This window comes from Rattus norvegicus, chromosome 3, assembly GCF_036323735.1.
Source record: "Rattus norvegicus strain BN/NHsdMcwi chromosome 3, GRCr8, whole genome shotgun sequence".
NCBI classification, from domain to species: domain Eukaryota; kingdom Metazoa; phylum Chordata; class Mammalia; order Rodentia; family Muridae; genus Rattus; species Rattus norvegicus.
Window position 1 is genome coordinate 173076293 of NC_086021.1, and position 25571 is coordinate 173101863.

At 44.4% G+C, this 25571-nt stretch overlaps 1 protein-coding gene across 2 annotated transcripts; it reads left to right on the forward strand.

Annotated features, from left to right (window-relative positions):
* The first annotated feature begins 2611 nt into the window (after window positions 1-2611).
* Window positions 2612-25216, forward strand: Ywhab (tyrosine 3-monooxygenase/tryptophan 5-monooxygenase activation protein, beta). Of its 2 annotated transcripts, none has more exons than XM_063284421.1 (6): window positions 2612-2932; window positions 18200-18361; window positions 20474-20597; window positions 21840-22003; window positions 22785-22880; window positions 23366-25216. In XM_063284421.1, exons 2-6 carry the CDS (start codon window positions 18203-18205, stop codon window positions 23420-23422), a joined length of 600 nt encoding a protein of 199 aa, XP_063140491.1. In that variant the 5' UTR covers window positions 2612-2932; window positions 18200-18202; the 3' UTR covers window positions 23423-25216. The 2 variants fall into 2 exon arrangements, with proteins under 2 accessions (XP_063140491.1, NP_062250.1); NM_019377.2 differs by having other exon boundaries at window positions 2779-2932; window positions 18200-18502.
* The last annotated feature ends 355 nt before the right edge of the window (window positions 25217-25571 follow it).

Below are 25571 nucleotides of genomic sequence, written 5' to 3' on the forward strand. Positions count from 1 at the left end.
GTCTGTTGCTAAACAAGCTATGGAAAGGAAGTCAATAAACAGTGTTCCTCCATGGTGTCTACTTCAGTTCCTCCCTTCAGGTTCCTGCCGTAGCTTTCTTCAGTAATGGTCTATAATGTGGAAATATAAGACCAATAAACCCTTTCCTCCCCAAGTGGTTTTTTTTGTTTGTTTTGTTTTTTTTTTAATCTCAGCAACAGAGAAGCAAACTGGAATACACCTTTGAATCTGTCAGTGGATCGTTGTGGCTTGCTGACCCCTGGTCTAGAATGCAGAGTTGGTGAAAGGATTTAACCCATGCAACCCTGTAGCAGGCATTAGGGGAGTTGTGACAAAAAGCAGTTCTGTTCACTCCATGTACCGATGATGTAACTTGTGGTGTAATCATTATAAGCCTCTAACCCATTGGGCCACTTTCTAGGTGGTGGGGATAAGACAATCCTGCCATGTTAGAGCTACTGCAATCCTGAACAGACTCTGGATTTGTAACTGGTCTTTGGTCTACCAAAGACAAATTCCCATGAGGTACTTGTGGTATTAAGAAACCCATCCAGTGTTCTAGTTCAGTGGTTTTGATTAAAATCCATGGTTTTTTTTTTAATATATTACACAATATACTCTTTTTTTTTTTTTTTCCGGAGCTAGGGACCAAACCCAGGGCCTTGTGCTTGCTAGGCAAGCGCTCTACCACTGAGCCAAATCCCCAGCCCCCACAATATACTCTTAATCTCGTTTCAAGTTAAAAGTTTTACTTGGTTCAGGACTGATGCAGTCTGCGTCTAAAGAGCAAATGTCTGTACAACAGACGATGTAACTGAAAAAGGCCCACAGACTTGAAAAGGACCTTTAGACCCTACAAAGTCTGTGCATACACACCCTATCTGAAGTAAACAGTCACTCCATGGTCTCAGCTGCCATAGAACAGTTTTCTGTCCATAGAAATCTGATTTGTTTTTTAAGTTGGTAACTGGACTGGGGCTATACTTTAGTTGGTAGGGTCCTTGCCCCACCACACCCACACACATGTAAATATGATGAGAAAGAAAAAAATGTCAGCAACTGTACTGGAGAGTTTTATGTCAACTTTACACAAGCTACAGTGGCCTACAGCAAGAGAGCCTCAATTGAGAAATTACCTCCATTAGACCAAGCTGTACGTAAGCCTGTAGGGCATTTTCTTAATTAGTAATTAATTGGAGAGGGCAGCCCATTGTGGGTGGTACCATCTCTGGGCTTGTGGTACTGAGTCCTATAAGAAAGCAGTCTGAGGGGTTGGGGATTTAGCTCAGTGGTAGAGCGCTTGCCTAGCAAGCGCAAGGCCCTGGGTTCGGTCCCCAGCTCTGAAAAAAAGAAAAAAGAAAAAAAAAAAAAAAAAAGAAAGCAGTCTGAGCAAGGCTGTAAGCAGAACCCACCACCGTGCTCTCTGCATCCATTCCGTCTTCCAGGTTCTTGACGCTTGAGTTTTTGAACTGACTTCCTTGATAATGAATGATTTGGGAGTGTAAGTCAAATAAACCCTTTCCTCCCCAGCATCACAGCAAGAGAAACCCTAAGATAGCAGCCATCTCAAACTGTTTATACATTCTGGAACAGTACGTTGGGAGAATAGAGAGTTATATAAACGAATTGGGGTGCTGATGATGGGTAAGGACAGAGCTCTAGTTGTCTCAGGAACTATTAAGTCTGAGCCATTAGCAACGGATTTCAGAGTAACAGACACAGAATGACATTGAAGAGACCGCTCCGCTCGGTACTTGATGGGGGTAAGGCCTGAGAGTCAAGTGGTGAATTTGAAGTCTATCATTAAGCTAAGTAAGGGTAAAGGAGAAAAGACAAAGGCCTGTTACTTTGTTCTTTTTTCTAGAGACTGTAAGCTTCAAGATACGTCTTGCTGTATTCTCTAGCATTCAGAAAGCTGCCAGACAGAATTTGTGGAAAATGGAGTGGTGGTAGAGGTATTTTGAAGGGCTATGCTTAAGGGTCAACTGGCTTGAGTGAAGTATTAATAAAAGTTAGGTAACAGTGAAAGTCGTTTGGGGATCCCAGGGTTCTGTCTTTGAGGCTTTCTCTTTGAAGGACACTTGGAAACCAGAGAATCTCAACGAAGAACTGATGTACACAGGTTTGGTTTTTTGGTTTTTTCTTTTTTTGTTTTTTTAAGACCTTGGGAATGTTCTGTTCCTGACACTTCACGAAGCTTCGTTGGTCTAGGAAAGGAACAGTAAGTACCTTTTAGGACTGAAAGATGAATTAGCTGAAAATGGAGGGCTGGCCATGTCTGTTCTCTTCAGTTACAAGCATTCCCTTAACGCACAGCTACTAAGACTGCTGGGCCCTCCGACCCCGTGAGAGTTATTTTCAGGGTTGGGTAGGAACAGACTACCCTAGCCTGGACCAAGACCGCTCCAGGCTTCCAAACTATCCCCTCCGGTAGCCTACCCAGTTCTCTCACAGCCCAGCCCCAGGGCGGCCACCTCGGCTCCGCCCTCTCTTCTTCCTCCTTTTCCTGCTCTCCCCCGCCCCACTTCCTTTCCCTACGTCCGCCCCCTCCTCGCTCCCACCCAGGCTCTGCGCCCTCCCACGACCGCTCCCTTTTGGTCCTCCTTGACTTCCCCTCCTCCTGGCTATCACCGCCCTTTTCAGGAGGACGGAGCAACCCCGTGCTTCATTCACCCAATGATGAGTCGACTTAGGGTGGGGCGGGACTTGGGCTAGAGCGGAAGTGGTGGCCGGAACGGAAGTGCAGCTGCCGCCGCCACCGCCGCCGCCGATTCCTGAGCCGGGTAGCCACTGCCGCTGCCGCCGCCACTGCATCTACTGTCGCCGCCACCGCCGCTGCCGCCAGCATCGCCTGAGGAGTGAGTCCGGGAAGGACGTAGTCGCTGCCCTTCGATCTTCCCGGAAGCGCCTTTGCTCCCTACAGTCCTCCGCGGTGAGTGCGGCGCGGCTCCCAGGGGCCCCAGCGCGAAGCCCCTTCTCGGGCGGCGGCTGCGGCCAGTCTCGCTGCCGCCCCTCCCCGCTTCCGGCCGGGCCTGCGTCTCCGCGGGAAGCCGGGGCTTCTCTCTTAGCGCTCCGTACGGGGTGCGGCCGGGCCTGCGTGTCTGGAGACCACTGGGCCGCGGACTCCCCTCGGCACCTCCTCTGCTCAGCGCCGCCCCTGCCTGCTCCCTTCAGGCCCGGAGCCATCCCTCTGGGCCTGTCAACCTTGTTCATTCTTTGTGACTTTCAAAAATTGAAATGTAGTCGAAGGCGGGCGAGTTCCCGAGCCGCGACGCCCCTGCCGCACTCCCCTGGATGAGTAAGGGTTTAACCTTGGCGACAGCTGGGGTGAATCCCTCTCCCCCTTTGCAGTAAAGCTGTTTCATCATCGCTGGTGTGGGAAACCCAGCTGGACCCGAGATCCCCTGACAGCAGGGTTGATGTTTGAATTAAGAAATGGGGGGAGAACAAAATAACAAGAAATGGATTTGTCTGAACCATTTACTGATTCAAACCGGAATTCCCAATGGGGTGGGGGAAGATCAGGCTGAGTATTGAGTCTTTCTCTTGATATTTGTCGTCATTTACTGCCAGAATCTCATGTGTCCGCGCCCCAAATTCATTCATCCATACGCGTTTTTTGTTTTTTTTCCATATATATATATATATATATATATATACACACACACACACACACACACACACACATAGAAATTTGTCTAGTAACCTCACTGAGGAAGGAGTAGGTGAGATGTGGACCCTTTTTTTTGCAAGATGAGTGCATCTGGGTCTGTTGCAAATGGAGAACTTGCATGCATCGAGGATTCCAAAGGTGGCAGCGTTGGTGAGAATTTGCTAACCTCTGTAAAAATGCATGGCTCGTGTCCTTGCGTTCAGTACATTTTCTCTGGTGAGACCAGATAGCATTCGACTCTTGATTTGACTTGCCTGGTGTGGGAGGTGGAATTTGGCAAGATGTTACAAATCTGTAAAATCCCGGGAGCCGATGCAGAAAGGTGCAGCACTTTAGAGAATATGGAAATTACATTTCTCACTGTATCTCAGGTGTCCCTGTGAGACCATCCAGACCTACAGTTTATAGGACTGAGCAGGTGCTTACTCAGCATCACACATCTAGCTTCTGCAAATTTATACAAATATTACTGGGTTCTTGGTGGATTTCTCTTGACCACCCTCCAGTGCATTCCATTTCTTTGGGTTGCCCAAGTCTCTTTTTTTTTTTTTTTTTTTTTTTAATTTAAAGATCTATGCCTTAGCATTAAATAGCTGGAGAACGCCGGTTTTTTTTTTCCTTCCCCACCCAAGTTAGAATTTTAAGCATGAGCTTAGAAAAGAAAAGCTGAAATCCTGTACCAAATGCTAAATGATTTTCTTAGCCTCTGCCTTCCAACTATAAGAAACCATTCACTCATCTTACAGATGAAGTCTTTATAAGAAATGAGGTGATTCGGCCTAAACCACACACCTACTTACAGATTGAATATCCTCTTTCATCGGTGGCAAGTATTTATGGACTGTCGTCCCCTGGAGTGTGGCTCCTACCCTGTTATCTTCCATTTCCCATCATGCAGTGCTTGGGTTATATTGAAGCCATTTTAGACTTGGAGATGTATGGATCAGGGAGGCAGCCTGTGTGGAAACCAGGCCGAGCACATTCCCTTGATGCTCACTCCCTAGGCAGAGTCCCCAGAGATTTGAGCTGCTGCAAAAAGTGCATTTTTCCCATTTGGCTGTGAATCCAAAAACAGCACTATGAGGTAAATGTGATTCAGTTCTTTTCTGTATTGTTTTCTAGCTGTGATCTTCAGGAGTTAATTCGTCTCTGCTTCTTAGCTCCCCTGTCTCCACTGTTGTCTCGAGACCTTCCGTAAACTGTGTGCTGAGTACAAGCCTTTGGTTTTGTTTTATTTTAATCCTTGACTTCAGTTTCTTATTTCTCCCTTTCTGATAAGATACAATCTTACTTTTTCCACTTGCTATGAAAAATAATCTATAATGTTACATGTAGTACATCCAGTATTTCTCCTCTGGACTGTACAAATGATATCTGTTTCCCTCATCCCCACCTCTTTTGTTGTGTAGCCCAGCCTAGGCTCAGACTCACCACTCAGTCTTCGCCCCTCTGCCTCTTGGGTGCTGAGCTTACAGATATGCCCCCAATTTCTAGGATACAGAAATTCTTAATACTAATAAAGTTAATAAACAAATTGAACGTGAATGGGTGTATCTCCTGTGATGTTTAAATATATGTGTATGTTGTATAATGCTTAAATAGCCTATCTCAGACTTGATCTTTTTTTATGGTGAAAATTAAGTTTTTTTCTAGCCCACTGAGAAATACAGAACAATGTTGTGTATAGTCAGGGTGAAGTGCATAACACAAGGGAATTTGTAACTTACATCCATTGATCAGCCTTTACCTTGTTTTTGACTGTACATATACACGAGTTCACATTCTGATTAGGAATAGTATATATGCCCTATAGCATAGAAACATATAGAAACTACCCGGGTGACTTAATCATTAGCTACCGAGGTATCGGCAGGTAACCAGCCCGTGATCACACTACTCACTACTCCCCACTTGTGTGCCACCTTCCTTGTGAGCACTGTAAGCATGAATTCAGTCCGCAGCCAATAAAAGGTAAGTACTATTGGCCTCATGCGTAGATGAGGAAACTGCAGTGCAGAAATGAGAATTTTCCCAAAGATAAACACATATATGTAACACAGAATTAAATGCTGAAATCAGGGGTCACACCCAGGTCACTTGACTCTGGGTAATGATAGATTTGACTTGTGGTTGAACATGTATTCCATGACCACAATTACTTTCTTGTATACGCAGCCTATTAATGTGTTCAGACTCCAATTTTAGCTGTTCTCAAAGGATACAGTGCTGTTCATTTGCAGGGTGGTGTTACTGGTATATGTCAGGTAAAAGATGCTGAAAAGACCAGTTTTTCTGGCACTTGCTTTATACCAGGGAGAAAGTCCATCAGGTACACTGCAGAAAAGCACCCTAGGTTCTTGTTTACTGTAGTTTAGCATAGTCCTTGTTTGGGGTTGTTAACCATATTACTTTGTAGCATTTTAGGTTTCTAGTTCTGTACGGGAGAAGGAGAAGGGGGAGATGATTCTCTAAGTAGAGAGAGAAGTTACTACATCTTGTAAGAATTATTCTCCTGCTTGGTCAGTGGCATCAGGCAAAAGCAGTTGTATAAATGAAGGACTCTAGGAATGATAACGTCATTGAAAGTTGATGTTTAAAAGATCTTGGTTGTCTTTAATATCAGCACTTAGGGGCAGAAGCAGGCTGGTCCTTGTGAGTTTCAGGCCAGCTCTCCAGCCCAGCACTGTACATAGTTCCAGGAGAGCCAGAGCTACACAGCGAGACTCAACTCAAAAACAAACAAACAAAACAAACCATGTGGTTTGTACATTTACCTGAGGAGATAAGGATTCAGACTAGTTGGGGGCCAGCTACACAATGACTTTAGCTTTAGATCTCTCTTTATTACAGGAGTAGGATTCTAGTAGATCTGCATTTCATAACGAGAAGCTGTTGGAGCTGGACTCTGAAGAGCTTTTTCTAAGGAGAATGTTAAAGGAAGAAATGTTTTTGAAGTGATTTTTCTCTTCTGATATGTCTGCTAAAAAACAGCCTAGAGGCTGCTTTTGAGAGTCAGTTAGATGTTTCTAATATGTGTAATGAGATGAGAGTGATCAGTGGCCTCCCTGAAACAAGCTGTCTGGCAGATTGTAGGTAAACTTTTGCTTCAAGTTCTGCCCAGTTCTGGATTCTGTGAGTTTCCTGTCCTGGTTCTGGTTTATTTCATTGTTTTCCTTAAAACACCCAACCAGAAGACTTCTTTCTGAATGGCCTTGACTCATAGATAAAGAGCCAAAGTAAAGTTGATATGACCCTGGTCTGTCACTATCAGTCCTCATGGGGAGAGCCTTAAATTAAAGATAGTTTGAAGAGTTTTAGGGTATACTGTATAACTTTACATGATTCTTCAAAACAATTAACAGTAGTACTTAAGTATTGGGGGTCATGGCTGATCTTACAATGATGGCTAAGTTGAGAAAAGTGCATTAACTTTAGAATTAGTGTGGAGGGGCTGGTGAAGTGGCCTAGCTGGTAAGGTGCTTGCCACCAAACCTCATGTTGAGACTCCTGTTAGCACGTGAAGGAGAGAGCCAGCTCCAGGTGTCTTTGGACTTCCATGTGCATACAAAATTAATTAATGTCAACTTCTTAAAATTAATTCTGTGGAGATAGGAGATAGGTTTGTGGTAAAGCACTTACTATGCAAACATAAGGACCTGTGTGTTATCTCCAGCAACCACCTGAGAAAGCCAGATGGTGTGTTCATAGCTAACCTCAGTTCTGGGGATACGGAGACGGGAGAACGCCTGGAGTGCTGGGGCTGTTCTCTGTGAGAGGTCTGTCTCAGAAAAACAAAACCAAAAAAAAAACCCAGGGACAGTTCCTGAAAAATGACACTCAAAAGTTGATCTGTGGTTTGCATTCGCTCTGTTTGTCTTTTAAGATAAATTCCCAGATATCTGAATCAGTATTAATTCCTAAGTGCTTTGCTCATTTCAGTAGACCATAAATGATGATAGTGTTGTTATTTAGCCCTTACTTGGGTTTTGTATGGGTCCCTGATAAATTTCGTAAGAAGGATATTTGAAAATATTTTAGGGACTTGCTGGAATCCAGTTTGAATCTCTACGTATAATAGCCTAGCCCAGCCTAGTCCTGATTTGAACTGAGGTAGTGCTCTGAAAAGTCCAGCTGAATGTGATGGCTCACATCTTATAACCCCAGCATTCAAGAGGTTGAGGTAAGAGAAGTGCCAAGGGTTTGAGGCCAGGCTAGGCTGCATACTGAGGTTCTAGCCAACTTAAGTTATAGAGCGAAACCAACAGGATCCCAAAAAGGTAATGTAAGATAGACGATATATGGTTTGTGTTTATAGCTCCAACATGGCCTACCTACGTCTGTCCACATAGGAAATAACAGCTTGTTCACTTTTTAGAAATTGGTCAATGGGATCTGCTCTTCCAGAGTTCAATTCCCAGCAACCACATGGTGGCTCACAACCATCTGTAATGGGATCCGATGCTGCCTTCTGGTGTGTCTGAAGACAGCGGCAGTGCTCTCATATACATTAAAAAATAGATAAAGATTCATCCGTGACCAGGGGGCTTGAAATTCAGTGTGGTGGACATTGGTTACCCTTTGGGTGTCCAAAGGATCCTAGTGTGGGTTACTGCCCACATAGGTGCCAATAAAGGTATTGACAGTAAGCCCTAAGAGTCACATTCTAAAGATAAGCATAAGTAATTAGCATCTGCTATTCTTTTCAAGTCAGTAAAGAGAACAAGGTAGGTTTAAAAAAGTGAGGTGCATTTTAACGTGTTCCTTACTCACTGAGTCTTGTTAACTTTATGACATACTTGTCGGTGCTGTTAATTGAGTCTTATGGAGACTGCTAAACGGGCATCCCAGATCAGAAGGGTGCCTGTTAATGACAGTATGGCTGTAGATGACTTAGCACTTTAAAATTATCTTGGCAACAAGAAATACTGTCTATTGTTACTGATACCCACAGGTAACCTTAGAAGCATAGATACTGACTTGGAACAGTAATTTACTTCAAATTATCACCATGTTTTTAAACAGTTAAAATGTATAAATGACTACGATAGGGTACAGAGTTTCTGAGTTCTCATTATGTGCAGTCAACTGCTTGAACACAGCGCAAAGTTCTACTGGTATCAGACTTGGTGTCCTTGTAAGGAGATCCCTTCCCCATGGATGTGTGCTGTTTACTGGGTCATAAGATGACTTAACCAGTAGCTACACTCTGAAGCAGAATGAAACCTCCCCATATCCCCAACAGCCATCTACTGCCAATAGCTAGGGGTGGACCTCTAGAATGCTAGCCCGTTCCATTTTGTGCAGGTAACCCCGGCTGAGTCATGAGTGCAAAGGCAACAACCACATGATGTCTAGAAGACAGCATTTCACAGCACTTCTCCATCGTCTGACTCGTACATTCTTAGGTCTGTCCAGTGTTTCCTGAGCTTTGGAGCTGTGTCCTGGGTAGGTAGTAGTCACTTAATTTTCAGCAGTTCCACCAGTTAGAGTCTTTGAATTAACCACTCACTGCCCAAGAAGCATCTCTGATCAAAGTTGAGATGAGTGCTAGTCTACTGGTATAAGTGTAGGAATGTAAAACAACGTGTGTTTTGTAAACAGCAGGAGTAGCTTCCCCCCAGGGCCTAGAACCTCCTTAGCAATGTGCTTTGACCACCTTTACAGTCCCTGTCATGAAATCCTTCCTCCAAAGGGAGCCTCACCTAATCTCCAAGTCAGTGTTCTGTTGTAGTTTCTGTGGCTGTGACAGAGTGATTTAGAGGGCGAGGGGTTTATTCAGCTGACAGTTCCCTCCATTCCTCCTAAAGCTGTTCCCCCTCAGGAGCTCCTCCTTTATTTTCACATTGTTCCCCTCCCTTAGGTTCTGTCTCTACCCCGCCCACTCATGGGCCCTGTCTAAGCTTTCTGACCTCTACAGACCTTAAACCCACAAATCCAAAACTTCAGAGCTAGGATCTGGGCCTGGATTACCTCACTTAGAGTAGATGTTCTAGTTTCATCCATCTTCATGTGAATTTTATAACTTTATTTTCCTTACAGCAGGATAAAATTCATTTCAAATATACAAGTTCAATGGATGGACATCTAGGCTGACTCATTTCCCAGGTTTTGCAACTACAGCAGTGGTGAATGTGGATGTGTGGGTGTCTCTGTAGTAAGATAAGTTGGTTGAGTGGCTTCATTATAATCTGTCCATTAGGTCAGTCTCTTGGATGCCTGTGTGAATCAGGATTAGCATGTCTTTGGCTTGGTCACTTAGAACCAGCAGGCCAGTTTATTGTGGTGCATGTTGTTTGCGCACACTGTTGGGCATAATTAGTGATGATGCTCGTACACTGGTGTGAAAAGTGGGGGCTGGGCATGCTTGAATCCCTCCACTCAGCAGTAGGAGGCAGGAGGATTAGGAGTTCAATTCCAAGCCAGCGTGCGTGACATGAGCTACATGAGTCGGACTCAAAACAAACAACATGGAGTTCCACGATGCTGTGGAAGGAGAAGAGGATTTTGGTTTTTCTTTACGATTTAGTGTTTGCTTGACATAGAACTGTTGTATTTCAGATATGCTGTTTCTGTTTCCAGCAAAGAATCTGTACATGGTGAATGAAACTGGAGTTTTACAAGAGTACATTTTGTGTGTGGAATGGCACACAGTCAATTTTAGGTGTTTTTCAGTGAGTAGTTTTCTGTGAGAGCCAGGAGTGCTTCACTTGTTCAGGATAACACCCACCAACCAACTGGTCCCACTGGCTTTGCATTAGGAGGTAGGTAGCTTGGCAAACTTTCTTCTCAGCTCTGATCTGCTCTGTGGTACTGGGGACTGGTGCATCAGTGAGTGTGGTCAGCCCGCGCCCATTCACACTTGGGAGCCTGGACTTCTTTTTCTACCACTATAGCTTATTTCTCTCTCACCATCTCATAAAAGGAGCTAGGACACCTACCCTTTTTTTTTTTTTTTTCCTTTTCTTTTCTTTTTACGTGTGTGTGAGACCAGAGTCATCCGGTCCTCTGGAGTTGGACTAACAGGCAGAAGCTCTAGAGACGGTTCTGGAAACCAGACTGGTTCTTCAGCGCATGTGTGCTTGTAAGTGGTGAGCTCACAGAGCACACATCCTCCAGCCTCTCCCTCCGTGTGTGTCTTTACCTGTGGGCTGCACTGATGGTGGGGCTTTTCAGCTCCTCAGGGTGAATGATCCAGAGGATTCTTTGGCATTCTGGACATTTCTGCAGTTGTTTCAGGGTTGGGTTGTAGGCGTTTCCTTTTTGTGAGGTGCCTTAAGAGACAGGATTGCTTTCCTAGAAGCCTGTACTCTGAGCACTCTCGAGCATTGGTGTGTGTTGTCTTATTTCACTGTTGCTTAGGCCTCCTTTTAACACTGCAGAAACGGGTGATTCTAATGTTGGGAGATTGTGTAATTGCACTATATAGTTTCCTGTTGGTTCTATGTAGGTCTTTCCTGAAAAAGAGCGCCATGTTTTCTATGAAGTTGAGGGATTCTTGACATGTTGTATATAGTAGAACAAGTTATTGAACTCAAGCTTACTCTTACAATTGAAAGTGTTCTCTTCCTTGAAAATACATAGTTCATGATTCTAAAAGCTAAATTTATCATTTTCTCTTTTTCACATTTATTTATTTACATTCCAAATGTTGCTCCCCTTCCTGGTTCCTCCCTCCGAGTGTTTCACCCATCCCTCTTCTTTGCTTCTGAGAGGATATTCACCCACCCACCCACCTACTCCCACCTCACCCCACTAGCATCTCCCTTCTCTGGGCCATCAAGTTTCTACAGGGCAGAAAAGCACATCCTTTCCCACTGAAGCAAGAGAAGGCATCCTGAGTGGGTCTGAACCCAAAAGGACATACATGGTACGTATTCACTATAAGTGGATATTAGCCAAAAAATTCAGAATACCCATAATACAAGTCACAGACCATATGAAGCTTAACAAGAAGGAAGGCCTAAGTGTGGCTATTTCAGTCTCACTTAGAAAGGGGAACAAAATAATCATGGGAGCAGAGGGAGGGAGGGATGTGGATGGGAGAGGGGAGGGGAAAAAGAGGGACAGAATCAGGTATGGGGAGGGGGAGACAGGGGAGAAGCTCAGAGGGCCAGGAGAATGAATAGAGATACGCACAGCACAGGGAGGTGGGGGAGAACGTCTAGAGAGTCCCAGGCACCAGGGATATTAGAGCTCTGCTCTCAGGATCCAGTGGGGATGCCATTAGCCGAAATGCCCAACAGCGGGGAGGTGGAACCTGAAGAGACCGCCTCCAGTAGATAGACATGCCCCTATTTGAGGCATGGGGCTACCTGCCCATCCACCTCCAGTAGATAGACACGCCCCTATTTGAGGCATGGGCTACCTGCCCATCTTCAAAATTTTTGACCCAGAATTGTTCTTGTCTAAAGGAAATGTAGGGACAAAAATGGAAGAGAGGCTGAAGGAAAGGCCATCCAGAAACTGGCCCAACTTGGGAACTATCCCACGCACAGGCACCAAACCCAACACTATTACTGATGCCATGTTGTGCCTGCAGACAGGAGCCTGGCATGGCTGGCTGTCCTCTGAGATGCTCTACCAGCAGCTGACTGAGACAGATGCAGATACTTAAAGAAAACCATTGGACTGAGGTCAGGGTTCCCTATGGAAGAGTTAGGGGAAGGACTGGAGGAGCCGAAGGAACAACAACCCCATAGGAACATCAGTATCAACTAACCCGGACCCCTCAGAGCTCCCAGACACTATGTCACCAGCAAAGAGCAGCCGTGGACTAGTCTATGGCTGCTTCAGAGGACTACGATATAAAGTTACCATTTTCAACTTTTCTTAATTTGTATAGATGAGTGGTAGTGATCTTCTGTTTGCTTGACCACTTTGAAATGAATTCTCCAAACTTTGACTGACCTCTAACTAGACAGTGTCCCTAGACAAAGCATTCGAAGATGAGGCTGACTCACATTGCCTTTGTAGTTGGGTTTAGAACTGTATTTTGAAATGGTCTTGTGATCCTAGCAGTGGGGAGGTGAACAGGCTTCTCTGGGGTTACATGTTGAGAGCCTGTCTCAAAAGACCAGCAAGGGCTGCAAGTGTAGCCCAGTGGTAAAGCACTTACATGGTGTGCCAAATCTCTGGTGGACTCGCCAATATGCCTTCTTGCTCAGAGAAACTTAGAGTCCGGAGCTTGCGTGTGGAATTGAGAAGGCAGTGTCTAATCCCCTGGAGCTGGAGCTCGAGGCAGCTGTGAGCTACCGGAGATGGGTAACCAAGCCTGGTCCTCTGAAAGAGCAGCAAGTCTCCAGGCCATCTACCTTCCCGTCAGTCTGTCCTCTGGTGCTCATCACAGGCTCATTCTTAACTGGATATGCAGAAAGTTACCCCCTCAGCACTGGGATGCACACCAGGGTTTAAGTTCCAGACCCTGGGCCTCGTCTGCTCTGCTGTGTGTTGTGATCCAAACGTGGGGTAATATGATTTTAGAAATAGTGGATTGTCAGGTTTGTTTGCATCCATCTGTAATGTGAGCACTTAGGAGGCTGAGACACATCATGAGTTCCAGACCACCCTGGACTACATGAGTGAGACCTTGTCTCCCAAATAGAAAAGTCAACTTTAAAAATAAGGCTTATAAAAACACGAGTACCTGGAGATAACGCTGAGATTAGATTACTACCCTTACCCTTTTTTACTGATGTCTGGTCATGTTTGTGGGCTCCTCAGGAACATTTTAGGAACTGTATCCCTGTGTGCATAGCCCTGTACATCTCAATTGTGTCTTTCCTGTGCAGTCGCCTTTTGGAGTCCTGTAATTTTTACTGTCTTGACTCATTTTTTTTACTAACCAGCTCTCTACTGTTAGCTATTTGAATTGTTTGCCTACTTCACTAAGCATCTATTAGCAAATGTTCCTCAGTTCTGTGACTTGCTGCTTCCAGTGGCTTAGAACAGACAGATTGACACCCATCATTAATCTGGGTGTGCACGAGAACTCTTGTACCTTTCTCCTGCATTGTCAGGTTAGACTATGGCCTCTAAGGAGTTCATCTGCCCTGACAGAAAGCAAATAAAGGCTGTTTGGCCAAAAATTTCTTGGTGGGACTCTCATTCTAAGTCTCAAGAAATGCATGCCATTCTGTTAAATTGCCTACAAAACTCCAGAAAAATCTGATTGACAACAGTTAACATGTATGTTATTTTGAACTCAATGGGAAATTTGTCTCATCTTAACATAACTACTTCCTTTGCAAAGATCAGTCTAGACTCAATTTTCCTTCCTGGTTTTTTTGTTCATTGTTTTGATACTGGAGAGTGAGCACAAGGCCTTGCACATACAAAACAGGTGCTCTTTCTGTGAACTATCATTTTATGAAGTTGTATATTTTAAAAAAAGCTCACACTTTGGGTTAAAATAATATATAGACACTTGGTGGGGGGTTGGGTTAGTCATCAAATTTGTTCGGTGTGTATTTTTAAGAAAGACTTTATTGGGGTGGGGATTTGAAAGAGGGAGGGAGGGGCTGCACTTGGGATGTAATGTGAATAGAGAAATAAATTATGAGAGAAAGATGGATGGATGCATCCTGGGGCACAGTCTATGGGGAAGCCTTTGCCCAGCCAGTAGGAGTGAAAGATCTCGAGTGGCCAGAACAACCAAAGTGTTGTTAAGCGCTCTGAGGGGAAGCTGGAGGAAGGCAGGCTGCTGGGCCTCTTCCGTGGGCACTGCTACCCTGGAGTTAGTGGCAGGCAGAGAGACACAGCTAGCAGCTAAGAGCTAACAGGACTGAACAGGAAGTGGCTGTGGTCAAGCACACACACTGGGCTATTTGGGCTGGGTCAAGGTCCAGCGACAAAAGCTTGGGGAGAGAAAACTGCATAAGAGGGTTACAGCTCAATAAAACAGGCAGTTTATTCCACGTGGAGGGACCTTATAAACATTTGGGGTTGGGGTGGGATCTGGAGGCAGATGTTTTTATTGACTTGGTCTCATTTGCATATGGAAGGACTTTAGGTGTTGTCCCTAAGTGATTGTCACAGTCCTCTCACTGGGGTGTCATGGTCACACATTCCAGGACTGGAACCTGGTCAGGACTAGATTTAAATGCCTACTGTCCTCAATTATGAGAATTGCTGGGGTTCCTGAATCTGCGCAACCTTAACCAGTTTTCTGTCTGGTCGGTCCACTGTCCCACAGATGAATGTGTAGATGAATACCAGATTGATTTAATTGATCGAGCTTTATAACTGCTGTTCTTTAATGCCCTATTCCGGGTAGTCACAGCCACTCTGCTGAGAGAGACGCTGTTGTGTGCATTTGTAAACTCGAAGTCTTGAGTTTGTGGGATCCTTCTCTGTGTAGTGGCGGATCGTGCTTTGACTCGTGGCGGTGGCGTTGCCTTTCTTCTTTGTTCTCCCGGTCATGCGCATTCAGAATCTTAGCAGACGCTTATTTGAGCAGTTGCGGCATTATGTCTGAGTCCTTCCTTTGAGAATAGTGTGTGGAAAACTAAGTGGTGTAACTTTGCCCACTACCATAGACCGTAAAGAAGGCTGAAGCGGGTTTGAGTAGATTGATTCAGAGTCCTGGGTTGCACATCCTAGGCAGATGGATAGAGTTTACATAGGCATGTATACGTGTAATATGAGGCCCTGAGTTCAAACCCCAACTTTAAGAAAAAACCATAACCAAAGACAAGCTAAATGAACATTTTTAAAGATTTATTTATAAATTTATAAGTACACTGTAGCTGTCCTCAGACACACCAGAAGAGGGCATCAGATCCCATTACAGATGGTTGCGAGCCACCATGTGGTTGATGGGAATTGAACTCAGGACCTCTGGAAGAGCAGTTGGTACACTTAACTGCTGAGCCATCTCTCCAGCCCCAACATTTTTTAAACATCCAAAATATTGTGGTTTCAAAAGGTGGCAGTAGTCACAGTTTCTAGTGACTAGCCACATGCGGCTAGTGACCATTGCAGTTTCATGGACCAGTCGCTGTAGGGGTCGGTGTGTGGAAGAGCCATTGCCTAGTGAGTCAGGACAGACGTGGACTTGTATACAACAGCAGCACATGTGAGAAGAAGGTTTGCTGTCTGTCGCGTCTTTCTAGTCTGGGAAGGCACTGTGGGAACTTGTAATCAGCGCCGTCTTTACTGCAGATATCAGAGGATGGTTCTCGTAGTAGAGGGGGGAGGTAGCTCAAGATGATGACCTGAAGCGCAGGGTGGGTGTTAGTTATGTAGGTGAAGAAAGAGGAACTCTTTCGTTTTTCCTTGTCTGTGCCTTCCTCCCAACTACTAGATGTTGTGTAACCCATTTCCTGTTGAAACTGGCCTAGCTGCTCCAAAATCCATGTTATATAAGTCTTGAGTTATGTAAGTAGTAGGTATCAGGGCCTTTAGTTAGTGTTTTCTCATCTCTCTCTCTCTCTCTCTCTCTCTCTCTCTCTCTCTCTCTCTCTCTCTGTGTGTGTGTGTGTGTGTGTGTGTGTGTGTGTGTGTGTTTAAGTAATTGAAAGTTTTAGAAAAATATCAGTTTTCTTTTTAAAGACATACATTCATGTCTATGATAACATGATGGTTTTTAATCTTCAAGAACTCTGTGACAGTTCCAAAGAATCTTGAAATAGTTATTTTGGATTTGTTTGTTTATTTATTTTGGTTTTTCAAGACAGGGTTTCTCAATGTAACCCTGGCTGACCTGGAACTCACTCTGTAGACAAAGCTGGCCTTGGAAATCACAGAGATCCACTTGCCTCTGCCTCCCAAGTGCTGGGATGGATTTATTTCTTTTTTATGTATATAGGGGTGTGTGTGTGTGTGTGTGTGTGTGTGTGTGTGTGTGTGTGTGTGTACACATGCCTGTGTGTATGTGTGTGCTTGTTGCTCACAGAAGCCTAAAGAGGGCGTTGTATCATTGGAGCTAGAGTCATAGGTGGTTGTAAGCCACTACGAGCATGAAGGGAATTGAACCAAGTCCTTGAAAGAGTAAGCCCCCTTGTCTGCTTAGCCACCTCTCCAGCCTCTGAAGTTTCTTTTTTGTTTAGTGTAGCATTGTCACTCAGGAACTTGGGCTAGTAGGTCACCATTTGAGGGCTTGCACATGTAAAATGCACAGACTTTTAGGTGACTGCTATAAGCAGAGAGGGCCTGGGAACCTATACCCAGGTTTTCACCATTTTTTGGCTTGGAGAACTGTTGTTTCTGCTGACATTCCATCTGGCCGAAGTACTTGCTGTTTGACTCATTAGCTGCTGTGGGATGCTGTGAACTAGGCAGTGAGAAGGGTCTTCTGCATTGGTAGGGTGTTGTGCTAAGGTTACATTAAAAAAAGAAAGAAATCATTGTATGTGTATTGTTAATGTGTCCACATGTATATCTGTGTACCACATGCATGCCTACTTGTTTCACTCAGAGGCCAGGAGTGGGGTAAAAGTAGTCAGACCTCCTGGAACCAGAGTTATAAACTGCCCTGTAGGTTTTCCTTTGGAATAGCAGGCAGCATAAACTTCAAAAAACAAGTTATTGGATGGCTGTCAAGATGGCTTAGCAGAAAAGGGAGATTGGAGCCAAACTTGATGACCCAAGTTCAATTCCTGGAACCCATGTGGGGCAGGGAATCCCATAGCTGTCCTTCTTCCCCATACATGCACTCTCCCATGGGCGTGCACACATAAATGTTTAAAATCAAGTGTTTTTAAGAGCAGTTTCTGTGTATTGGGGTGGGGAGGGATAGGGTAGTGGAACAGAGAAGCTCTAGAAGAAACTGGCAAGTTTAAAGGCCTTGTATTAAACAGTAAGGCGCGAAAACTTGTATATAATGTTTAAGCTGTAGGCCTTTTCCTGAGGCAGTCTTTCCACTAACCCATCTAACTTAACCTCATCTAACTTCTTGGCCTGTCCCAGCCAGGTGGCTGGCAGATTCCCTCCCTGCTTGCGCTATTCCATCAGTGTCCTTTCCTTTCCCTGTCACCTTCAACTCCTTCCTCAGCTCGTCTACCCTGTGGCACTCTCTCTGCCCGGAAGGTCCACCCCTTGTACTTCCTGCCACAGTTATTGGCCATTAGCTCTCTCTTATAGCTAACCAGCAGTGAGATCCAGCTCTTTGGTTGCCTGAGCCATTGAGACTCGATACAAATAGGAAACTGGCGATGAGCTGTAGAAATGACACTTCCAAAATCCGCCATCACCAGATCTAACAATTGAAAACACACAACTTAATACGCTGTGGAAAAGTCACCTCAGCTGCCTTGACTCTCCACTGTGATCTACCTGCTGGGCTCTTCTGGGTTCATCATTTTCGTTCTTCTAATCTTCATGCTTTCTGAGAAGGGGGAAGGAATACTGGGATATACCTACCGTGTAGGATTGTTGATGACAATCGACCAAAATGATTTAAGGCCTTGGCTCAGTCTTGGCTCTGTAGACAGTCAGAACATGATTCACACTCTTGATTGCATTTGGGGCTATGCTTCTAAGAATGTTGGGAGCCTGACCTTTGCTTTCTCTGTGCTCTTGCTGTTCTAGAAAATGACCATGGACAAAAGTGAGCTGGTACAGAAAGCCAAACTTGCTGAGCAAGCTGAGCGTTATGATGATATGGCCGCAGCTATGAAGGCTGTAACAGAGCAGGGACATGAACTCTCCAATGAAGAGAGGAATCTACTCTCTGTTGCCTACAAGAATGTGGTAGGTGCCCGCCGTTCTTCCTGGCGAGTCATCTCCAGCATCGAACAGAAAACAGAGAGGAATGAGAAGAAGCAGCAGATGGGCAAGGAGTACCGTGAGAAGATAGAGGCCGAGCTGCAGGACATCTGCAGTGACGTTCTGGTGAGGCAGCGCTTCTGCTGTGCACACGCCTCTAGGCATGACGGCAAGCCGTCCAGATGCGAGCTTTCAGGCAGCTTAGGAGAGAGTGGAAGTGCTCACTCTAAGAGCCGCCTGTAACTTGTTCTAAAGCATGTGATTGGGGTTTTGTCACCCTTTCTTGATCAGTTCATCTTTTCTAGGGTGTTTTCCTTCCCTCAAAAAGACCTGCAGCAAACAGGAACGTTTTATTAACAATCCTCCATTTTCCTTTAGAAATTGAAGCCAAATGAAGAGGACAGTTAGAAAGGTGCAGCCACTAGCGGACAGTTCTGTAGTGTCAGCAGTGACTGTCTCTGGAAAGGGAGGGATTTAAAGGCCTTCTTCTGTCCTCACAAAGCGTAGAGATCTGATGTCGAAGCTTAGGCAGTGTACCTTTTAAAAGCCAAATCAGAGGTGGAATGGGCTGCTCCTGTGTGGTTATGTACACTGCAGTATTAGGTGGTAGATCTTCTAGCTACATTTGGGGTTGGATGGGAGGGGTACCTACCCTAGCATACCTAACTGTGAGGCTGCTTTAAAGGAAAGGGAGCTCTTTCCCTCCTGCAGCACCGTCTGTCTCTCTAAAGTACTTCCCTTGCCCTTGTATAAAGTTTGTCAGCTCTCAGGCCATGCTCCTCCCCAACCCACAGGAGTTACATCGCTCTCTGTCTGCACAGTAGAAACAACTGCTGCCTCGCTCACTCTGAGGATGATTAATGAAGGCCTTGATAGCTTGGCTTTGCCTTGAGCCTCTTTATCAGCTTCGTGGTGTAAGATAAGTCTCATGGCTCAACATGCTGCCTCCAGGTTTCTGGGAGTTGGTCAGTGGTGCACTAATTCCTGAGTGTTAGGTGCATCTGTATTCAGATGAAGTATGGCTTGCACTCCAAAGGCAAGAGAGTTCCATAGTTCCGGACATGTAGGCCAGTTTTTAAGAGCATCTGAAAGGATGTGAAGAAGAGCACGGTGCTTACTGCCTCTTAACCAGTTTTTCAGGACGCCACATTCTAAAACAACTCTTGGAAAATAATGCTCTGTACACGAAGCTTGGACTCCTTCAGAACTACTTTTGTTGTAAGCATAAATGTTTAAAGGAATTTGTTATTAATAATAGTTCTAGACTGAATGCTTGCTGCGTATCAAGCAACGTGTTAAGCACTAGATATAAGTTACCTCGCTTACAACTGCCTTAGATGGTGGTCATGCTGGTCCCCTTCCCCATTGTACAGCCAAGGAATCTGAGGATTGGGGTCCAAAGGCAGTCTCTCCAGGGTCATGTGGAAACAGACAGTAAGCATAGAAGGTTCTCTTCTCAGGGCAGATGAAGTTTAAACTTAGTTTCTGGCTGTTTGTTCTGCTGCTGCTTTTTTCTTCCCAGAGTGGAAAGGCCCACACACTCACAACTACAGAAGCAATTCAAGTGTCAGTGGGGGGTTGTTTTGTTTTTAAGAGATGGGCAGAAGAGTTACAAAGTAAAAGTCAACTTCTAAGCATTGTTAATATTAATCCACAAAGGCTTTCCTCGGGGTTTTTGTGTGTATGTCCCATACGTATTTTAATGTTAGAGGGAGGCTCTTTTGTCGGTAGTCTTTTCCATTTGGCTTTGGGGTACCAGTGTAGTTCTGTGCCACCTTTTTGATATCACATTCCTCTATAGTGGCTACAGTGTAAGGAGCCCTTTGATGGTGGGAGTGACCTGTACTACAGGCACCTGCTCTTAGGACTTGGCCAAATGGGATTTAGCGGCTTGAATGAAAATAGGTTGGGGGGCGAAGGGGAGCAGGGGTTGGTTGGTTGGGTTTGGTTAGGTTTGGGGGAGGTTGTTGTTTGGGGTTTTTTGGTTTTAGTCTTCAGAAAAATGAGGAGGAGGAGGAGTGTACATATCTTAAATCTCAAATGTAATTTTAACATCTCACAAGCAATTCAAAATTCTTATTGTGAATCACTTTTTAGGAGCTGTTGGACAAATATCTCATTCTCAATGCTACCCATGCAGAAAGCAAAGTGTTCTACTTAAAAATGAAAGGAGACTATTTTAGGTATCTTTCTGAAGTTGCATCTGGAGATAATAAACAAAGTAAGTAACATTTGAAAAATACAGTCAGTGGGAGAGATAATATTTCATAATGAAATCTGGTTTTTGTTTACTATAGACACTCAAGTTCACAGAATTTCAGAGACCACAGCATTGTCATGTGTGGCCATGGGGTTAATAAATCTCTTTATCTAATGGATAGATATGAAGGGTGTTAGAAGTTTGATATGTAATGTGTTTGGCAAACTCTTATCTGGGAATTGATAGTTCTCTTTTTACAAGTACAACTATAAAAAATAATAATTCTCCTTGGCTATGATTTTGCTTTACCCACTTTGTACATACTGTCTTTGTAGTCTGAAATCTAAATGTAAGATTCCAAAGATGAGTGAGTCTAAATTTTACCCCAAGTAACACTGCATGCACTAGTCACCTGGCCAGCACCTGGTTGCCATATTGGTTACTTGATTGACTATGCAAGTGTGGTACTCCTTGTGTTCAAGTGACTTGCTAGTTTCTGAACTGCAGACTACATTACAGTGTATTGTTAAAACTGTCCTGGTGATTTCCTGTCTGAGTATGTCTGATGGGTTTCAGTACTGTCTAGTGTCAGGCATCCACAGATAAGGGAGACCTGTGTGAGACCACCATAGGGGAGTGCCTTCCTTTCCGCCCATGGCTTACTGTGAAGTGATTATAGCTGTTTTATTTTATTCAGTGTTCACTGTGTGCTAAGTAATTAGGGTTGTGTTATCCTCTTAGCACTTTGAATTTAGGTGAGAGTCTCCCATGTTTTCCAATAAAAGAAACCAGAGTTCGAATTTAGATGTTTTTACTTGCTCCAGGCCACATACAAGTGAGTTGAGAATTTGAATTTGTTTATGCCTATCTTTTTTCTTTTTTTTTTTTTTCTTTTTTTCGGAGCTGGGGACCAAACCCAGGGCCTTGCGCTTGCTAGGCAAGTGCTCTACCGCTGAGCTAAATCCCCAACCTGTTTATGCCTATCTTAAACCCCATCTTTTTTTTTTTTTCACTAGATTATCCACATTCATTCTTATGAAGGGCTGTGTCTATATTCTTGGCTGCTTTAATAGACTTCATTATAACTGTTTTCTTCCAAAGCCTTTAATACAGTACTTAGCATAAACATTTAGCAGATGTTAGGTTGAATGGTGAAGACGTGGACCTTTGTTTTGATGGGTTGCTTGCTTTAGCTTCTTTTACTAAAGTGTCTTGGATATGGATCCCATGTGCGAGACACTAACATTTTTATCTTCCTTCCAGCCACTGTGTCAAACTCCCAGCAGGCGTACCAAGAAGCATTTGAAATCAGCAAGAAAGAAATGCAGCCTACACACCCGATTCGCCTTGGCCTGGCTCTGAATTTCTCAGTCTTTTACTATGAGATTCTAAACTCTCCTGAAAAGGCCTGTAGCCTGGCCAAAACGGTGAGCAAAGACGCATTGCTAATTCCAAGAACTTCCTTCTGTTTGTGAGCATCCTCACCATCTAGACTTGGACGCATTTTCTAGGGAGTGGGGTTTTAGGAAATCCATGCACACCTCTTATTTGGCACTTTGCTCTGAATATATTGTCTGGTTACTGTTGGGGTCATTGGTAGAACCTTCCAGGTAAAAAGTAGGGGCTCTCTTCAGGCTTTGGACATTGTCACCTTTGTTCCAAGATAGGACCCCATGAAAGAAGGAGCCCCACTTTGTTTGTGCTGTATTATCACTTCCTGTGTTCTCTGAGAAGCTTGCTTTCTGGTGCACACTGTTATTTGAAACTTTAATTTGAAAAGAGTGCCTGAAGTGGATTCTACAAAGTGAGCCCGGGAGACAAATCAAGCTTAGTGAAGTGAGCTTACCTGTTCTCCCCTTTGACCTTTGTGTCCAGACCTTTTTAGTTTAAACAAAAAATAGAAGCCACTTTGATAATTAAAAACCTGAGTGAATTTTTAGATTAAATGTGCTACGGTTAACATAACTTTTTTGGGGGGTTTATCATTGCTGACTGGTAGTGTGTGTGTGTGTGTGTGTGTGTGTGTGTGTGTGTGTGTGTGTGTGTGTGTGAGAGAGAGAGAGAGAGAGAGAGAGAGAATGAGAATATGTGGGGGGGGTGTACATTTGAATAGGTGGCAGACAGTTGAGCGCAGACAGGTCTCACCAGCAGGACAGGTAGCGCTAACACAAAGAGCGCCCAGATCTTTGCTAACACCCTTTGTTGTAGGCGTTTGATGAAGCCATTGCTGAGTTGGACACCCTGAATGAAGAGTCTTACAAAGACAGCACCCTGATCATGCAGCTGCTAAGGGACAATCTCACCGTAAGTACCTTCGGAGAGCAGATAGCTCCTTAGTCCACTGTTAGCCAAGATTTAAGATGGCTCTCTACTCTGTCAAGTACAGTTTTACATTCTCAAGTTACCTACATCTTACTGCTGAACGTTATGCCTTTTCAGTCATTGTCTGTGGTCAGAGGGAATTTCGAGTTGTTGAATGTGGGACCTGGAACCATAGCTCAGTGGTTCTCAGCCTGTTCTTCCGAAGGAACCACACCTTCCCATTGCAGCCCACAGCCATCTGTAACTTCAGTTCTAGGGGATGTAGTGCCCTCCTCTGGCGTCCTAGGACAGTAGGCATGCAAAAGGCACACAGACAAACGTGCAGGCACAACACCCATACAGGAAAAACATTTTAGTTTTTTGCAAAATGGTAGTTAAATGAGGTAAAATATACTAGGCAATCTCTTGAAGAAAGCTTTTAATGATCTTGATTTTATTACAGCCTTTTCTTTCTTTTCCTTTTGCAGCTGTGGACGTCAGAAAACCAGGGGGATGAAGGAGATGCTGGAGAGGGAGAGAACTAATGTCTATTGAGCTCTGTGATCTGTTTGGTGTCACTGTATCCTCCACATTATGTCCCTTTGTGCGATAAACAAAAACAAAAAAAATCCAATGTGGACTTTCGATCTTTCACAGCCTAAGCCTTGCAGAAACGGTCCCTGGGATGAACAGCTGGTATTTGTATCTAAAACTCAGACTGGTCCCTTAAATGCCATGGTATTTTGAAGTCTTGATTTGATCAACATTGACAAGGATTACTGTGTGTTTAATTTTTACAAACTGAACACTGTGATTACAGGGCTTTATAACTTAGCAGAGCTCTTCCTGGTAGGAAAAATTGACCTGAATTATGTGTAACTTTTTGGAAAGTTTAATCTGATATCAAAATGGTCACTGAAATACAATTCTGTTGTAAAGTTGTACAGAAAGTTCTAGAGATTCTCTTGTGATGCTGGGACTTGGGCGAGATGCTTACCCTTGGCATCCTGAGTGTGGTAACTCACAGTAATTCTGCCTGTGGTTGAGGGCCTGTTAACCCTTGATCACTTTGGGCTGTTACCACTCAAAAGTTCATGACCGCAAATATCTGCAGTGTCTTCTGAGGAAATTCAAAACCTGAAAGTGAACTTCTTTGGCTGATAATTGGGCTGTAACACCACAAAAAGGTCCCGTGTTCATACCACATGTGTGACTAAACCTTTTTATTATAGCAACGTGTTCCTGATTAGCTCCATGTGAAAACGGGGCTGTTACCCCCTAGCTGAAGGAGAGGGGAAAGAGAGAGAAAGTAGTGTATCATATAAACGGCCATACCAGTTTTTTGGATGATTCTTCAATGTTCTGTGGATGCGGCCTCTTGCCTGAGGAGCATTCCTAGCCTTGGGGTGGGAGCTGTGACACGTAACATTCTTCTCACCCTGTCCTTTTGACTTTTGACTTTTTCCTCTTTAAATGTACAGCTTTCTGCTTCCTTGGGTGGTTTTCTTGGGAAGCCTTTATTAGTCAGTACTGTGTGGACAGGGCGGGGCATTGAGCACATGGTGAGAGCTGTGCTTTAAAGGTTGAGAAAGACCTTCCAGCACCACACCCTGTCTCCCTCCAGGTCTCAGCACAGTTGTTCTTCATAGTATGACCCAAATCGGGAAAAAATAAAGGACTTTTAAGTATTTGTGATTTCCCCCATTGCACCCAGCCCTGACAGTGCTTTGTCTGTGCCTGTGACAGACCCTCCCTCCAGTGGACTCATCCAGCTTCGTCCTCAGACACGCCTCAAGAAGACTTAGAACACAGGGAAGTTGCATGGACACTACAGTAGAGAGAACCAAGAACAGCCAGGCCTTCAGTCTCACAGTATCACCCCTCTACCTTGACATTCCGTGTACCCATAGCTGTAGAGTTCATCCGTTTGTCCATCTGCTGAAATATGAAAAGAATTCATGCACTGATTTAAACAAAAACAAAAAACCCACAAAAAAATTTCTTCTTTCTAGCTGAACAGAAAACGTGCAGTTAATACTCGGCGCTTGACAAGCAGCAGCGAGTGTGGACCAAGCCTGTCTGTATCTGGTAGCTCTTCGCTCTGTTTTCTTTCCTTACCAGTATTCTGCCTAATGTTTGCTTCCGTGGTGGTTCTTTGCCTAGCAAGCACACCTGTGGTTGTGAAAATAGTATAGCAAAAAGAAAAAGACCCCCTCCCCACCCCCAGTTACTGATGTGCTAGATCCGTGTATGTCTTTTAAACATTCTAGTTTCTCCTTACACAGAGTAATCAGGACGATGTAAAAACTCAAAAGTGAAATAAAACATCTTATCAGTTAGTTGCCTGTGGATTGATGTGTCACCACCCTCTCTTTAAAGAGTAAATAGTTTTTCTTTACCCTTTAGAACCAGCGGTAGAGATGTCTTAGATGGCCATCTGTGGTAACTGCCGGCTTGAATTAGAGCAGCCATGATCACCTGTGCAAGACCCTTGCCTTTCTTTTCGAGGGGGTGGAGGGCATGTCACAAGATTACATAAGCACCTTGGCTGAACGTGCACAGATGGCAGCGCTGCTGGTGGCATAGCCACTCTCAAGGTGCAGGGGACTTAACAGTGATACAGCTGCCTTAGAACCCGCCATACTCCTTTCTGTCAGCAGCCCAATAAAACTTAGCTGGTTTGCCAAACTGGAC

Coding starts and splice junctions, on each gene's coding strand:
- Ywhab (NM_019377.2), top strand. CDS start 18,203: ATGACCATGGACAAAAGTGAGCTGGTACAGAAAGCCAAACTTGCTGAG. Junction 18,503..20,473: donor ACATCTGCAGTGACGTTCTG/GTGAGGCAGCGC, acceptor ATCACTTTTTAG/GAGCTGTTGGACAAATATCT. Junction 22,881..23,365: donor TGCTAAGGGACAATCTCACC/GTAAGTACCTTC, acceptor TTCCTTTTGCAG/CTGTGGACGTCAGAAAACCA.